Source organism: Anthonomus grandis, chromosome 1 (genome assembly GCF_022605725.1).
Source record: "Anthonomus grandis grandis chromosome 1, icAntGran1.3, whole genome shotgun sequence".
NCBI lineage: Eukaryota > Metazoa > Arthropoda > Insecta > Coleoptera > Curculionidae > Anthonomus > Anthonomus grandis.
In genome coordinates this window covers 35,724,576-35,743,161 of record NC_065546.1, presented here as the reverse complement: position 1 = coordinate 35,743,161, position 18,586 = coordinate 35,724,576, and the positions used below count along the sequence as shown (strand labels likewise).

The 18,586-nt window shown below is 32.0% G+C and overlaps 1 protein-coding gene across 5 annotated transcripts in view; it reads left to right on the top strand.

Annotated features, from left to right (window-relative positions):
- The window catches only part of LOC126743052 (serine/threonine-protein kinase tricornered), a 221,520-nt gene that overhangs the window by 148,297 nt on the left and 54,637 nt on the right, over positions 1–18,586 (top strand). For all 5 annotated transcript variants that reach the window (XM_050450018.1, XM_050449996.1, XM_050449980.1 and 2 more), the window contains one exon: positions 15,226–15,264. In XM_050450018.1, the coding sequence (XP_050305975.1) occupies positions 15,240–15,264 (25 nt within the window). In that variant the 5' untranslated portion in view covers positions 15,226–15,239. The remainder of the gene's footprint in view (positions 1–15,225; positions 15,265–18,586) is intronic.

The following is an 18,586-nucleotide window of genomic DNA, read 5'->3' as shown; positions in this document are numbered from 1 at the left end:
TTTTTTTGTATCTTAAGAGTATGTACGAAATAAAAAAATATCTGAAAGTTCTCTATTATAACTCAGTTGGGACCAGTAGAAATTTCCATTGATTTTAATCTTGGAAAGCTTTTTAAATGCAATTCAAGTCGAAAATTATTGAAGATTGTTGAGCAGTTGCTCCGGCAACGCTACTCATGGCGTTATATGTCTTACAAGCTTTGAAACTAGGCTTTTTAGGGTATCATGCTTCACAGAACCATGATGTGATCAGAGCTCCGCTCTAATTTAAGTATGCTTTAATATATAATATAACTGCAGCACTTGACCTAAAAAGAAATATGCACAATTTTTCAAAACTTTGTAAAAATTGAGGAATTTCATCCTAAATAAACCCCAAATACCAAGTGTTACTCAAACTGGACAAATAGGAAAAAAGATTTGATAGATCCGTGACCTTAAAACTCAATATTAAAAACATTTATTAAAAATCAATAATTCTATCCTAAATGAACTCCGAATACCAAATTTCAATCAAATCGGGCCCATGGGGAAAAAGTTTTCATTGTCGCGTGACTTAAAAACTTAATATTTTGAATATTTGCAAAAAATTAATAATTATACCCAAAGTTAACTCCAAACACCAAATTTCATTCAAATCGGGCAAATAACAAAAAAGTAAGAAAAAATAATCCCAAATAAAATAGTAATACATATTAAATCTTGATTAGATTTATTATTAGGGCCCACTGCATTGTAATTTTTGTCTAGCAAAATGCCTCGCATGAATATTATAATAATACACGGTAAATTCTAAAACGTCAAAACTTTGCCGAATTATCACGGCTAAAAGAAGACGAGTTGGTAAAAGATATGCACATATTAGGATTGCCCAGAGTCTCTTGAATAATTCCGTACCAATTTCAGGAAGTTCTGAGCTATTTTAAGTATTTTATCAATGAAATTAGGAAGCAAGTCCGAGCCGATTCATCCACATTGACGCCATGTTGTCAAAACCGCAGTAAAAGTCGACATTAAAACCGCCGTAAAAGTCGACATTAAAATCGCGCGTAGACGTCAAAATCAATCATTTTCAGACGATGTTTTAGGATATAAAAAAATGTTTTTACCTATGATTTGTACATGGAAAAATAGTATAAAGCCTTAGGAACAGATTAACATCAAATCTGGACGGATTCCAATTGGTTTTAGTAGTTAAATTTCGATTATAAAAAGAGTCTTTTTTCGTGCTTGGAACTTTTTTGAAAAAAAATTACTTTTAGAGTACTTGTAAAAATAGCGAAAAAATTAAATTTTAGCATGTTATAGTAACATGAATGGCGCATCTGCTCGATTGGTTTTGGTTTATCTATCACATTCAGGATGCGCACAGTTATTTTTTAAAGTCAGAAAATATTAAAAAATTCATAACTCAAAACGGTTTTACTTAGAAGTCCAGTTTATATTGCAAAACATTCTCCTTATTACAGGCTGCAAACCGTCCATACGCCATTAGGCTCTAGGTGGCGCCACTAAAAAGTTATTAAAAATGGAAAAAAAAAGTGTGAAAAGGGGTATTTTCGAATGAGCACTGCTCACCCTGTAAAAATGATAGCGTTAAACTTGAAACGCCCTTTTATTTGGAAAAAATGCAGGTTTAATTAATACAAATATTTTTTTTTAATCTTGCACCATAAAAATACAGAAAAAACTAAAAAAAAAAACAATTTTTTAGGGTTTTTTTGTTTTTTTCTCTTAAAAAGGAACATTTTTTTTAGAACCCTAATAAGAATTGTGGTTCTCGATGAGGTGCACATATATTCTCTAAGTCATTGTTTCCAGAAAGATACCGTTAAACCGTCACAGCGGCTAGAATATCACACATGTCTGAAACCTTGGACTTAAAAAAATACTTCCCGTTCTCCAATTGATCTGTAAAGTTTCATAATATTCAAAGAACTGTTGCGATCTGTATCGAATCAAAACTGGAATAATTGGATAACATTTTTTTTTGACTTTAAAAGCGTCCTGGTCCTAAACAACAAAATAAATAAAAATTTGTAAATAATCATGTTGTAACCTCATATTTCTAGATTATAAAAAGGTAAACATCTTTTCTCTAACCCAAATACAGCCAAAGTTATAAGCATTTTTGTCAGACCGGTCCGAATTTTGTGTGAAAACTCTCCTGCGGGAGAGTCCCTCCATTAGAGCTTCGCTCTAATTATATTAAATAGTATTATTGTTTCTGAATTTCTATTTATTTCTGCATGTCATCATATGTTAAATACTAACACAGGACTAGAAATTACATTAAATTTTCTAACATCGAATTGCGTTTTTTTCAAAGACGATTTTTAATGTAATTTGTGCGCCACGTGATATTTTCTGAAAACTCTCTGATCACAACCTGATATAACAACGGTTCGCAAGAACCTCTTCCCTAGAAGCGTTACTTGGTTTATGGATAATCCCTAAAAACATTCGACCACTTTCCATTTTACTCAGATTCAAATCGGCAAAAAAAACCTTGATTTAAAAAAAAATCTTCGCTTTTGAAATAAAACTACAAAAAAACAATCATCATAAATAGGCATATCTGTCCTTATACTAATCGCGGAAAACGACCCAAAGTAACATCTTTACAACGCAAACAAACTGCATTTCTTCCTTCTTAGTTACGTTAACAAAGTCGTTTCCCTATATGGCCGCATAGTCCACCTAATTAGGTCATCTCTTTTCTTGGTCTAATGAAGGTTCTAACGACAACGAATAAAAGAAATTACCGCACTACTCGTCGTTCCTTTTGCGGTCATTTTCTTGACGCAAGTGCATAATTTTTTTTCTCAATTATTTTCAGTCATTGCACTATGACGTGCTCTTTATATTCCACAGTACAAATCGCACAGTCTATCGCAGACTCGGGAAACAAAAGCTATATTAAGAAATGGCGAACGCGTGATTTTATGGCATATATACAACAAAGGTCGGAGATTGGCAAAAGGTCAAAGGTTCTAAAGGTTTTATAACCGAGTTGTAAAGGCTCCATCATCGATTGCCGTACATATATATATTTTTATATATATGTACGGCAATAATATTATATATAATATATAAATATTTTAACAGCAGATTACTCTCATAAAAATAATGAGGTAAGGTTAAATTTTCCTAGTCCGACAAATTAAATGCAACCAAGATACAGGGTCATAAACATTAAATTTTTTTTTTAATTTTTTCTTTAACTTTGGCAGTTGGAGGGTTTTTTTATAGGCCAAATCTAATTTTATTATTATATCCCTGTTTAATTTTATTTTTTATTTTAAATATGCATTCTGCAAGCATTTTTGCTTACAAAAGGTATACATTAAAAATTTCTCTAGGATTACTCTTTTTCTAGATATTTACATTTAAAGATTTTAAAGACATCCATGAAAACCATATTTTAAACTATTTAAATTGCTATATTATACTTTAAATGATTGATAAATAAAAATTTAAAACCTAAATAAATATTTAAAAATAAAAATTATCAATATTTCCCAGCAAATGTATCACATGGCCTCCATTTGTCTTAAGACATTTTAAAATTCTTTTATTAAAAGACCCCCAAATCTTAAAAAATAATTGCTTATTTAGAAATGACTCAGTAGCGGCTTGCATTTTTTCTAATAATTGTTCCCTTGTGTTTATTTGATTTTCGTAAACAAAGGATTTCATGTATCCCCATACACAAAAATCCAATGGGTTGAAATTAGGACTTCGTGCGGGCCAAGGTCTTTGACTTTCACGTCCTATCCAGCTGAAATTAGTATTAAGATTCTCTCACGGGTCTAGCAAAATGCGCAGGAGCGCACTCTTGCATAAAAATCCTCGGCGCAGATTTAAAGCCAACTCTTGACCAAACAAATCAATGAGTATTTATTATTCTCCGTTTAGATTTGGAGGTAACTCGTAACGTCCTAAAAAAAAATTGTCTATAACACCACACCAAATATTAACTTTAAATTCGTGTTGAAAGTGTCTTTCAGTAATGAGGTTTGGATTTGCAATATCCCATGAATGTTTGTTTCTAAAATTAAAAATTCCCCGTCGGGTAAAAGTCGCTTCATCCGTAAACATAATTTTATTAATAAATAGGGGATCTTGGTTTTGTTGTTCCTGGATAAAGCGGGCAAAATCTAATCTCGCTGGAAGATCTGTCTCCAAAAGATTTTGTACTGGCGTAAAATGGTATGGATAAAGAGGCTCACTATATGAAACAATCTTAAAACTGAGGACTTACTAATTCCAGTTCTTGCCGCCATATGCCTTACTGTTATTTCTGGATCTTCAGCAACCTGGACTAACACTTCTTCTTCTTGGTCCACAATACGTCTATTTGGACGCCCAACATATCGCTTTGGCCTGAATGAACCCGTTTCCCCAAGTCTCTGGTAAACGTTTTTAAAGAGTTTAAAATCTGTTTGCCTCCTATTTGGATACAATTGCGCATAACGTTGACAAGCTTGGGCCTAAACACAAACCATATCTCGCATTTCCGAATTAGAACAATATTGATGTCTAGGCATCTTAACCTAAAGTGATAAATAAAGACTAATGGAACTAACACTAACGCAACAAGTAACAATTAATAACTAACAAAAATAACGCAATAAAAGGTAATAAAGTAGCTAATCGTGTGAGCTATAACGCGCCACAGTAACTAAAAAAATATAAATCGTGACAGTAACAGTGACTTTGTTTGTTTTAATTTTTTTTGTTAGACACAGCCTACTTAATTTTTTTTTCAACTTAAAATAGAAAAATATTCATTTTTTCTTGAGCGCATTGCATGTTTTAAGTCCGAATATCTCGAGAACGGTAAATCCTAGCGACATTTTTAAAGTATACCTTTTTTTAAGGAAAAACAATTGCAGAATAGAAATGTATAATAAAACATTACATTATACAAAGTGTAAAAAAGTTATGGAGTTTAAAAAAAGACTAAAATAACGCTGGTGGCGCCAGCATATACCAAATTTCATTAAAAATAAAGAACAAATGCTTAAGTTATTAGCAAAATTAAAAAAAAAACTTAGTGTCTATCACCCTATCTATGTATCTTGGTTGCATTTTGCTTTTCGAATGTAACCTAACCTCATTATTTTTATGAGAGGAATCTGCTGTTAAAATATTTACCATTATTAATAGGACACCCTGTATATATATATGCACTCCCCATTAAATTTTATGGAAATGTTTTCTAAGTACACTACCGGGCTTTAAAGTGGCAAACTCGTTACGCGAATTGATTTATTTCAATAATTATTAATCATTCCTTAAAGTCATTCGTTTAGATTGTGTTCTGGGGAACGGTTATAGAGGTATAAATCATTACAGGCAACCTTTTGTGTCATTTTTCTGATTAGACCTTCTGGCTGGGTCACCACGACTAGACTTTATCATGACTTGCGTAATTGGCCATATAATTAATGTTTCTTTATGGAAAACAATGCGAATAGTAGACTGTTACACATTCAAGAGTCACGGGGATCAGTAAATGAAATAAACTTTGGCAACACTGATCTGTCATATTTAATTGTGATTGATGTGGCGCAGCGGATGGGTCAGCTTTCTATGTATTAATTGTCAAAATATTAATATGATAAAATAATACGTACATGTCAAAATATGGCAACAGGACTTGTATTCTCAGGTCATTGTAAGTAAAGGATCGCACGAACAGAGCCGTGGAATGGTGCGGCATGGTCAAGATATTGTATATCTAATCTTTCGAGTGTGAACCTGGTTTCTTGGTATTAACTTTTCAAAAAGATATTTAGGACTTTGACGAACATATAATCGATAAAGAAAAGTAGAAGTAAAGAATTTGAATGGGTAAGATAGCGTTAACCACCTCAACTGAAATATAGAGTCTGATACATGATCAAACTTTCCGAAGTTAAAAATAAATCTACAGCAAGTATTCTGCATGCGTTGCAAGCGGTAACGATTTATTTGGTCTAAGCAAGGATAATAAACTATAAGGCAGTAATTTAAAATAGATAAAACAAGACCCACTACGAGTTTTTTCTAGTTTTAAAATTTAAAATGTGCTTATTGGCATAAAACATACGCATACGTAAATAACACCTCTGTAGAAGAGTATTAATATGTTCTTTAAGCGTTAAAAAATTGTCCATTTTCAGTCCCAGAACCTTCACAGTATCAGAGAACAAAATAGTTTTGTTATCCAATTGAATGTGATCAGTTTCCATTATATTTTTGTGATCCTCGATTTGAAAACAAAACCATTTTTGTTTAATTAGGATTAATGACAAGGTTATGCTCCTTTGAAAACTGATTTATTAGGTTCAAATCAGCGTTAATAGTATCAGCCACGTTATCAAAATTACCATTACGGTGACGTCTAAAAGTGAAGTAGCGGTACTATGATGTTTCCTAAAGCTAGAGTAATGGGAGGGGAGGATATTATTTGACATTAAAAATGATGACAGCTGCATATAAACTATTCTTTCGCGAACCTTGGAGATTACGGGAAGCAAACTTATCGGACGCAAATCTTGAACACTTTCAGGATTGGATGATTTGGGAAACGTACATACCACCGACTCACGCCAGGCCCTGGGAAAATATCCTACCTCCAAACAACAATTTATAATCTGAGTGACATGATCCAGAATATCAGGGAGACATAAGTGTAACATACATCGAGTTATGTTATCCACACCAGAGGCATTGGACCTAATATTTTTTATAGTTTTTTCGACAGTATTTTAGTCTACTAAAGAAAAATTAAAATTATCTTCGAAGATAAATTTATTACTGGAGTAGAAGTTAATTTTGTTTAAACATTTATCAGATCTATTAAAGACGCTTACAAAAGAAATCATTTACTTGATTTGGATCAGATATATTAAACGGCAGCTCGTTATTATTCTTGATTGTTTTAATATTAAGTTTCTAGACCTTTCCAAAGTTTCTCACCAGTTTTGTCAGTCTCCAAGCTTGCAAGATATGCAGCTTTTTCTCGTCTTATTAATGCCAACGCAAAATTACCACACTCCCTGGAATATCTCCTATTTTCTAAACACTTGTGACTTTTGTATTTAGTAAAAGCCTTATCACGTTCCTTTAAAATAAGTCTTAAGGTGTCTGTCAACCAGGGAGCTGACTTTTTACTGACTGTGGTATGGGGTAAAAAGAAGTGTCTTTGAGGATTTCTAAATTCCCTAGTTGATTAATATGGTAATTTTTACGTGTAGAAATATTATTATGATTTTCCCCACGAGTGCGTTTAATGACCAAAAAAAACGTAAACGCAATAACCGCAAAACGTTCCGTAACGTATAATAAATAAATTCGTTATTCTGCACCGGCTGCTGATGCAACTATATAGCACCCAATGATTCGAAAACTAATTATAGCCGATCTATTTCTATCAAAAACAGCAGGGCCAATTAAAAGTTAGGACATCAGCATAGTGCATCGGCAACATAATGGGAATCATTTATCTATTATAGATTTTTTTAAAGTGAAAATATAATTCATTTTTGATTTTGACTTGCATAACATTTTTTGGCCTAGAAGGGTTATTTTTATAGTCTATCGATTGCAATTTGCTTTTAAAAGAATGATTAATGGGAAGGAAAACGTTTAAATTTCACTCAGACGTACCAAAATAAAAATTTGACGTTCTTTTTATAAAATAATGTATTAGAGAATGAACGCGTCGATAATATTATGCAAATTAAATGTCAATAATTTTTTTGTTACACCCTGTTTCGCAGGCATTTAAAATGATTTTTCATCGTGTTTCAGGAATAAATTGACGTAATTACCTCATGTGTTTCAGCATAATATGACATTCCAGAGATATATTTTTTTAATGTTATTCGAAATTATTCATTTCGAATAATTTCTCCTTTGCAAACAATTTTACTATTTTATTTCTTATACTTTTCAAGCATTTGAAGTAATGGTGTAAATTTTTTTTCACAGGCATTTTTCCAATTTATTACATGCATCTGAAATGATTCTTAAATAAACATAATATATTTTAAAGGCATTTTTCAAAAAAAAAATCACAAACAATTGCACTCAAAAACTATTGAATATAGAAATTTGAAAATTTGTAAAAGGATTAGCCACCTCTTAGGATTTTTAAAATAAATAATAAAAAAAATTGAAAAAGATTAAAAAAAAAAAGAAAAATCATCAAAACTCCAACTATTTGACATAGAAAATTTAAAATTTGTCTAGAAATTCTCTGATTAATTTCATTGAACATTTAATTTATTATTTTAGAAAAAATCATATTAAAAATTAAAAAAAAAAACATTTAAAAAAATGAATTTTATAAACTCAAAAAAACATACAAATTATTGCCTTAATTTTACCCGTATTTTGATAACCAACATACCAGAACCCTTAATAGTCAAACTTTAATTTGTACAATTCAAAAAAATCTAAATTTAAATCTATGAGAGCTTAACGTAATTAAATAGTAATTACTTAGAACATTGAAAATACACTAGAATAAACATTGGCTGCTTTGGATTGAGCGCAACATCTACACAGGCGGCAGAGGGGATATTTTGTTGATAAATATGCTTAGTATTACATGTTGCCAGTGATTACTCAATTTTAACAGAAGAAAATAAAGTGATATATTAAATTATTATAAAGCAAAAGAAAAAGTAAAACTCGTTTAATTACCAAAACTATTTAGTACAATATTTACACTAAACACTTATAATTATTAATATTTTTAAATTGGAATCTCAAAATCACCAAATTTCCACACACAGCGGCAACCCTGTAGATTTTGCCTAAAAATATTCTCGCGATAAAAGTATTTGGCAACTGGGCTCGTTGTTTACTTTTGGATGGTGCACCTTTCGTACAGTATTAGTATTAAAAGGATTTTTTCAGTGGTTTCAGTGAGTTTTTTAAAAATTAATATTAAAACACTCCCTTTTTGCTGAAAAATGATAAATAAGTCTGAAGTGGGTCACATATATTGGGAAAAAGGAAATTCAAATCGTTTCTTTCACAGGCGAGTTAGGTGTGATCCTTCTAGGTTGCTGGTCGATATCCAGCAGTCAAATCGAGAACGCAGCATATGTCGTTTGCTAGCAACATATTTATAGTCCGCGCCCACTGTTATTTAATCAATATATGCAAGTATCTCCTGAAATTCCAAAGGAGTTTTAATAACTTTTTGTCTAGATATTACCAGTCAATAACTAAATCGATTTATAGTAGTTATAAACCTCTAAAAAACTTAAGTTTTTTTTTAAATTACTTAAAAATTCAAATGTTAAGGAAATGAAAAAGGGGCTCCCAAAGGATTTGAATTAATTTAAAAAACTTTAGTTTGTAGGTTGAGGTTTATAACTACTATAAATGGATTTAGTTATTAATTGGTAATATCTGGGCAAAAAATTATTAAAATTCCTTGAAAATTTCAGCAGATACGGGCATTATTTCGATTAAATAACAGCGTGCGCGGACTATAAATAGGTTCCTGGCAAACGGCATATGCTGCTTTCTAAATTTTTGGTTGCTGGATACCGACCGGACGTTAGCTTCACACATGTGAAAAAATATCTAGAGAGAAAACTTAAAGTGGCAACATCGGATACTTGCATTGTAAACATAAAGGTATTCTACGTTGCCAAGTTGCTTTTTTTTCATAATTTTTTTTTGTTAGGAATCTTTTATTCTGAAAAATGTGTTGATTACTCTCAAAGTACACAGTGCATCCGAAAAGTTATGTCTAAATTCATTTAAAATTCAGGGGTGTGTTCGAAAAAAAAACGGTCGGACCCGTCGATTTTTATTTCAAGTTGCGCATTTTTGTACGTGAAGTTTGTATATACCCTCAAAAATAAATTACGACCATCAACTTCATTTTTTTTAATGAAAGTACCTTTTTTATTTCATTTTTGAATTTCGCGTGGAATTCTACGTATGTTTTATGCCCTATACCTAAATTCAACGGTTATCGAAAAAAAGACGACCAATCATTTATTTTTGAGCAACCCTATATACAGGGTGTCATTGAAATGGTGTAAAAAAATTCGGGGGGTGATAGTACTCCTAAAAATTTTAAAAAAAATTCCTATAACTATAGGGCGAAAAATGCATATTAAGGGAGTTAGGGGCACTGAAAGGGTAAATTTAAAAAACGGTTTTTTGAAATTGTAGGCTTAAAAAACGAGATAAAATTTCGAAAAAAAATCCTCTGCCATAAATTTTGACCCAAAATCAAATGGTGATACTAAAAAATAATTTGGAAAATCGGAAAGGGTAGTTTTTGCAAGGGTAGGGGGTTAATTCGTGAATAACTTTTTTTAGGTTATTTTCTTCGCAACGTGGGTTCATTTTTTAAAAACTACATACTTTTTCCTACAAAAAAGGTACTCTTGTTGCACATCGCCCAGAACGATGGTTTTCGAGAAAATTGAAGGCAAAAAGTTTGCTCTGATGGGCTGCTAACTGGTTAAACAACATAAACTTATGAAAGTTATGGGGTTTCAAAAGTAAACAAGTACTTATTAAATAATTAATTGAAAAATCTAAATTTCATGATTTTTAAAACATCGTATTGCTTTAAAAAAACGAAATAAACCAATTACCAAAATTCCTTATTAAATGCATACTTATTTGATTCATTAGCCTAGCGAGTACCAAATATTCAGTACGCGGACTAAAACCTCTACATATTCTCAAACCTATTAAGTCACAATTTGGAATAATTTACGTGTAAACTTGTCAACTCGCGCACGTTGAGTTTGAGAATAGGGGATTGGGTCCGCGTATTGAATATTTGGTACTCGCGGTGTAAACTAGGCTAATGAATCAAATAAGTATGCATTTATTAAGGAATTTTGGTAATTGGTTTATTTCGTTTTTTTAAAGCAATACGATTTTTTAAAAATCATGAAATTTAGATTTTTCAATTAATTATTTAATAACTACTTGTTTACTTTTGAAACCCCATAACTTTCATAAGTTTATGTTGTTTAACCAGTTAGCAGCCCATCAGAGCAAACTTTTTGCCTTCAATTTTCTCGAAAACCATCGTTCTGGGCGATGTGCAACAAGAGTACCTTTTTTGTAGGAAAAAGTATGTAGTTTTTAAAAAATGAACCCACGTTGCGAAGAAAATAACCTAAAAAAAGTTATTCACGAATTAACCCCCTACCCTTGCAAAAACTACCCTTTCCGATTTTCCAAATTATTTTTCAGTATCACCATTTGATTTTGGGTCAAAATTTATGGCAGAGGATATTTTTTCGAATTTTTATCTCGTTTTTTAAGCCTACAATTTCAAAAAACCGTTTTTTAAATTTACCCTTTCAGTGCCCCTAACTCCCTTTATATGCATTTTCCACCCTATAGTTATAGGAACTTTTTTTAAAATTTTTAGGAGTACTATCACCCCCCGAATTTTTTTACACCATTTCAATGACACCCTGTATACAAACTTCACGTACAAAAATGCGCAACTTATAATAAAAATCGACGGGTCCGAGGGTTTTTTTTTCGAACACACTCCTGAATTTGAAATGAATTTAGGCATAACTTTTGGGCTGCTCTGTATATTATTATTCAACAAATAAACGAAGCTTTTAAAGAGTAAATTTTTTACGTGGTACAAAATAGAACACATTAAAAAAATATGCAGTGGATTAAGAGAAATATATAATGTATGCAAAATTGGAAAGTTAATTTGACATCATTGTCTGAGAGATGGTGAACTCAAACAACCTCGCCTATGGTTTGCAGACTGGCTTATTCTAGGCATTCAATGTTCTAAGACTAATGATATAAGAGGATAATGGAAAAAATAAGCCCTTAAAAGCGACTATAGGGAATAACATTTTCTTGCTGATATCAACAAACATTCTGTGCAAATGCTATAAAAACATGTTTCAACATGTACTCTTATTTATATTATGGACATGATTCAATGCCGAGTTTATTGAATCGACCAAGTATATTAACGTATTTTTCAAGATGCTCTTGATCATAATACGCTCTGAAAAGCATTCATTCATTCATTACCAGATTTTTTCAGATGGGCGTAAATCCTTAAAAATGGCAAAGCATTTGTTTACATGGCACGATAGAGATGCTCCAAGATGAAGAAGGAAAATTGTAGATTCTTTCATTAAAAGAAGGAAAACAAGAAATTGTTGCTATAGTTACAAGAATAGGGAGATGAACAAGATCCTCCAAAATAAAGGTGGATTGTTACACAATCTTTCCGTAGATTATTTCAGTCAAAGGAGGAGAACAGGAGAATCTTGCTCTGCATCAAGGCAAACGGAAGTCATACACTTCAATTAGTTTGACGATATACAAGATTCCCCAAGACGAAGATGGAAAATTGCAGATTATTTCTGCGGAAGAAATCGAACACAAGAGTCCTACTCTACTTCCAGGCAGATGGTATAGAGTAGTTGAAGTCTACTCTACTACTTTGCACATATTCAAGATTCTCATAGACGAAAAATTAGAATGTCAGATTCTTTCAGTGGAACAAGGAGAAGAGGGAAATTTTTCTTGCACAAGCGGAGTTTTTTTTAATTCGGTGCCAATTATTTTAATATAATCACAAAGTATTCACTTTATGGTTGCAACCCTGTACATAATGGACTCTTAGTTTCATTTTTACAACACTGTCAACAATGGGCAAACGACTTACTTGACATCGCAGTAATGATACTAGCTACTATAATAAAAAAAACTACTGCTACTGTACTAAAAAAAATCTAATTTAAATATAGAAAAGTGAGATTATTCCAACGTTTAACTATAAAAAACGACGTACTGGAGTCACTAGGGTCGTTATTAGACATGTTTTCGTCTATAAATTGGGTAAAAGCATAATTTCTCTTAAGCTAAACCAATATAAAATGCATTCGTGGTTCGAATAAACTTAACGATCATGATTAATCATTTAATTATTCATCTAGTAAGGAACTTTAACCTTTTCAATTTAATGGTAATGCCGGATAGTTGTTTATTTAACGGCGAGAAGAAGTGTTTAGCTTCCACTTTGGCTCCGGGCTTCGTCGTAACATAATGAAGTATTATGTAATCATTTGAAATTCAAATTCGTTAAGGAAATTGTCGGGAGAATTTATGAGTCTCTTTAAAAAAAAAATGAAACTTTTAGTTTTTATCAAAATGAGTTTCGTCTGGGTTCGCGTCGTAAAACTTGACAATTTCTATTTTTATAGCTCCCCGATCGGTAAAATGTGGACATGCAACCTTCGCTGACGTCTATCATTTCCTCCTTTATGAGCTTTTCAGTTTATTTCAACAGATTTGTATTCATTCGAAGAGATAATTTGGGTTTGGGCAGTCATTTGGCAATGTGGCCAACTGAGTAACTTTATTACGTTTTTAGATTCCTCCTAAAATTCCTAATTTTTTCTCTCATATCTTTTATGTTAATCTATCAGACAGATTTTCCTTTGAATTGCTTAGTACCAAGATGTTGAGCACAGTCTGGCAACGATGGCAAATTAATCAATGTTGCCGCATTCCTATATTTTTAATATTTAGTAAATGAATATAGGTAGATTAAGGCAACGTATGATTACGATAAATTTGATATTATTATGGCATCATTATATTATTATTATACATCGCACATTATTCGTTCGACGACTTTTCTTTTAAAAAGTATAAAATTTAATTGACGACTAATATGCACAATGCGCAACAATGGCAAACTTTTTGATAACAATAAATATATCGTCATTTTAATAAAGATTTAAAACAGAGAAAAGAGATATATTTGACTTGTTGCTTGGCAACGTCGCGTATAACCCTTTAGACATTTTAAATTTGGAATCAAGAGTAAAAGTAAAAGGAATTTATGGATATTTTTCCTATGAAAGGATATGCTCTTGGTAAATTACAAAGCTAAAATGCAAATTAAGCAAAAGTTGCTAAAAGCACCTCCAAATTACAAAATCCTACTTACACGAGCCGACAACGTCGATATTTACGCATAAACAATTAACTTGTGTGAGAATCCTTATGCGATGTTGCCAACATACTAAATGCTTATGTTATTAGCAGCGTTTATTAACGTTAAATAAAACTGCAGATTTCTATTTTCATAATTTAACAGATTTCTAATTTAAAAAGACAAAGTCGATGTATATATAAGTAAGATAAATTAAAATTCACGTTAGAATATTATGCGATGTTGCCAAGATGTCTGCGATTTCCAGAAACCTATAATTTGTTTTGATGTTATTGACAGTTTGTATAACCTTTTTTGCTTAAGCTCCAGTACGGGAAATATCTTATTGCTTGGCAACATCGCATGTTATTCAAACTGCGACCGAATCACAGATTTCTACTTCCATAAATTGACAACTAGCCAGAATTGCACTCATTCTCGCTCATTTGGACTTTGAATTAAAATGTATGCGGTGTTGCCAATATGACCTATTATATTTTCCTCACTAAAACTGATTTATTTTTTAAACAATTTTATTAAATTAACGTTTTGAGCTTGAAACATCGCCACTGGTTGAGAAATGCAGCTAAAATGCATCGTCGCTATTTTTGCTTCAACATTCGACACGAGCGAAACTCGACAGGCTTCGATTAAATTTTTAAATATAAATTTTTGTTATTGATTTTTATAATATGACTTATGGGAACAATTATTTATAATCTATTTACTCTCATTTAATTATACAGGCTGACCTATGAATACGATGAGGCAAAATTTGAAAGAGAATGAAAATTTTATTTAATGCTTGGTAATGCACAATTTACGAATCAACGCTGCGAATGGAATACAAACCGTGTGCGTACAAATTATAATGCGGCGTTGCCAACATGTGCACAACTTCTTGGGTGTTCATTTTTTTATACATTCTTGGTATTTTTATTTCGAATAGACGTCATATTTTTAACTTTAGTGTCTAAATTCTTATTAAATTTTTTACTAGATGAGGTTCATTAAAATTAAAAAGAATAGGGAGGGAATGAGAAAGAATTTTACTTATCCTGGGCAATGTCGGTATTTTTGCATGAATATTCGACGCGGGTGGATCAAAAAGGCAGGCATGGAAATCAAGTAAAAAATTTAATGCATCGTTACAAACATGTTTGAAATTTGCGCAGTATCAAATATTTTTTACTACGATTAAGTTTTTTATTTTGTTTTTTTTTGTAACTAATTTTTGTATTCTTTTCCAGGTTTCGCAAACGTCATGCCAGACCTGAAAATTGACGAAGGTAGGCATATTTTTTTTTCAGGTGATTGAGCAATTTACGACCCAAAGATTTTTTTTAAATAAATAAATAATGGCTTTATTTGTACTTTTCAATAGTGTACATAGGCGAAGTCTAGCCAAAGGCTAGTCTACTTAACCTATTTAAAAAAAGTAAGCAAAATTATTTTAGATAGCACAACAGAAAGAAAAAAATTAACATTTGTAATGGTAACACTAATATTAATATAAAAATAAATAGATATACCCATTGGTCCATAAAGATCAAAAAATTATAAAATAAGAAATACCTACTGACAATTTAGCTATTCTGTTTTGTTAAAAAATGCAGCTTTAGTTTTTTCTTGAAACCCGCTACTGACATTTTTTTTATAGGATTCGGAACAAGGTCATTGTAAATTGCCACAGCATTATACAGAAAACTACGACGAAAGAAGGCTGTTCGATATCTAGGAATTGACAACTTATTTATAAATCTCAGATTTGCATCATGTAAATTTTTCCGAAAAGTAAGTTTTTTGCGGAGGCAGGGAGGAGTAGACGACGCTAGCAGTCTATGCACAAAAACCGCCAATTGCAAAGATAATAGATTTTCCACGCGCAGCCAACTAAGTTCACAAAGCCTTGCAGAGACTCTATCATACTTTCTCAGTCCATAAATAAATCTGCAGCATTGATTTTGCAGCTTTTGCAAACGGTACGCAGTGATTTTGTCTACACATGGAAAATAAACAATATTGCAGTAATTCATAATAGGTAATACTAAAGACTCACACAGTTTTTTCCTTACCTTAAAATTAATTATATTTCTGTTTGCATACAATGGCTTTAAAGAATAGTATGACTTTTTAATAACATTAGAAACGTGTAACTTAAAGCGCAATTCATCATCCAGAAGCAATCTATAGATTTTAGATCAATTATAGATTTTTTTTCGTATGTTTAGCAAGTTTACCTTAAATCGATCCTATTAAAGCAAAAAAATCAAAAATTTATGTTGTATATGGACAGTGATTTTCCTTTTTTACGTACGGATACAAATATTAAAAATAAAATATAAAAATAAATAAAATATAACCATAAAAAATAACACTTTTTAATGTAGTTTACCAAATTGCTTTGCTTAATTTAGGAACATTGACGTTTATTATTAACTGTGATTGAGTTTAATGCAACTAAGACTCGGATTGCTGTATTTACAAACAAAGCCGCTCTGCCGCCCCAAGCCTTATTAAGCCCGGGCTTACTTTGCCGCTGTCTTCGTCAGTTCGCTTGTTAGGTGTGGGTGTTGGAAGTAATAATGCTTGGAATGATCATGTAGCGGGAAGAGCTAAATCGGCTTCTTAAAGAAGTCTTTACAGAGGTCAGGTTCATCCATCTCTTGAGTACTGTTCTTACATATGGAGCACTACACCCAAACACACTTTGAAACTGCTTGATTTCATCCAGAAGAGGTCCATACTACTAACTAGGACTTTATACAATTTTGCCCATAGAAGGAAGGTGGCGGATCTGAGTCTTATTCATAGATACCATCACGGTAGTTGCTCTTCCGAACTATACGTGCAACGTCTATTCGACAGGTAGATGCGACTTGACATATCGAGTTCATCTGCAGATGCTTAGAACTTCTTTTCATGAAGAAGTTCAAGTGTGTGAAATCAACTCCCAAAGCACGTATTTCTCAAACATTACAATTTTCAGGACTAAATATCCACAGACATCTTTGTAGCACACGTAATACCACTCGTGACGCTCGAGTTCCATAGGACAAGTATTAAGCTTTTTAGTACTAAGAAGTTTGTGCTAGACTGGCACTCCGTTGCCGGATGGCACTCTGGAATCCGTAAAAAAACTGTCAAATTGATGAAATAACTTTAGGAGAATCAAACTAGTAACTATAGCGTTGCCCGCCTGTGAAGCTATTTTCTTAGGTTTCATTCTTTAGATATTATTTTAGTGCCTGAAGGTTTCAGGTCAGAGGATCTATTTTGTTTGAAGTTTTATTTCGCTGTGGATTGGACTGAGTTGGGGTCGGTTGCGGGCATACCAGCACGTATACTTTTAAATTTTACATAGAGAAAGCAGGATGGCTACCATTTTTAATTTAAAATAAAAAATAATATAAGCATAAAAACAGTAGTATTAAATAGAGTAAATATTTCAATATTTTGATATTAGAAATATGAACATTAGAGTACAGGAAATACACTTACAAGAAATTCCAACTGAGAATCAGAATTTATCATCGACTTTGTTAATAATAGTTGGGAGGACCGGAAAGAGACTCGGCAGATCAGCAAGATACTGGTGTACTTCCAGCAAAAGATATTTCCCGAAATTACAGTCAACTGAAACTACAGAAAAGGAAACTCAAAACAATAATTTACCTATCTGACATAAGCAGTTCAATAGTACTCAAAACAAAAGGATTTGTTCCAGGTCTTCATTATCTACGTTAGCAGAAGAAGCTGACTCATGCCCCGCACTATGCCAAATGCAGATTTGAAATTTTTGCAAAGTCTCCTGCCAGAACGGATTGCAAGCGGAAACGAAAATTAAAAATCGGCGTCCTTTAACTAATTGACATTCTCTTACAAGAGAAGGACGCAGGGGAATTGACTTCATCAGCAGTGCCATTTGGAGCTCCATCGCCGGCATTAAGCTCTGTAGCTTCAGTATATGACAACTCTAATACCAGATCACCGTCGGCTGCTGAATATTTTGCAACATGGGACATACTATAGTATTTTTTTATATAAATTAAACTTTTTGTATTCTTTAAGGTTATTAAATTAAACTTTTTAAAATTCAACTGTAATGTAAACTATATCGTTATTAAATATGTGTTCATGTTCAACTTACCTTAACGTAACCAATAGATGTCCTTCAGGGAAACAAGTTCAACTAATATTAAAAAATTCTCTTGATTCTTTCTATAAAAACTTTTAAGCTTTTCGGAGTCTAAATACATTTCTGCAGCAACAACAGTTGCTAAATGACGTGATTTACATTTGCGGTCGCCATTTTTAACTGATTTATTTTGTATGTTTGTATCGTTGTGGTCTGAAAATAGAAGCGATACAATATCGCTGTTGTTTATCTCTTTGGTGTGATATCTGCCTAACAGGCCTCTACGACCGCAGTCTTAGAACATTGAATACACTAGAATAAATATTAGATGCTTGGGATTGAGCGCAACATCTACACAGGTGGCAGAGGGGATATTTTGTTGATAAAGATGCTTAGTATTCCATGTTGCCAGTGATTACTCAATTTAAACAGAGGAAAATAAAATGAGATAATAAATTATTATATTTAGCAAA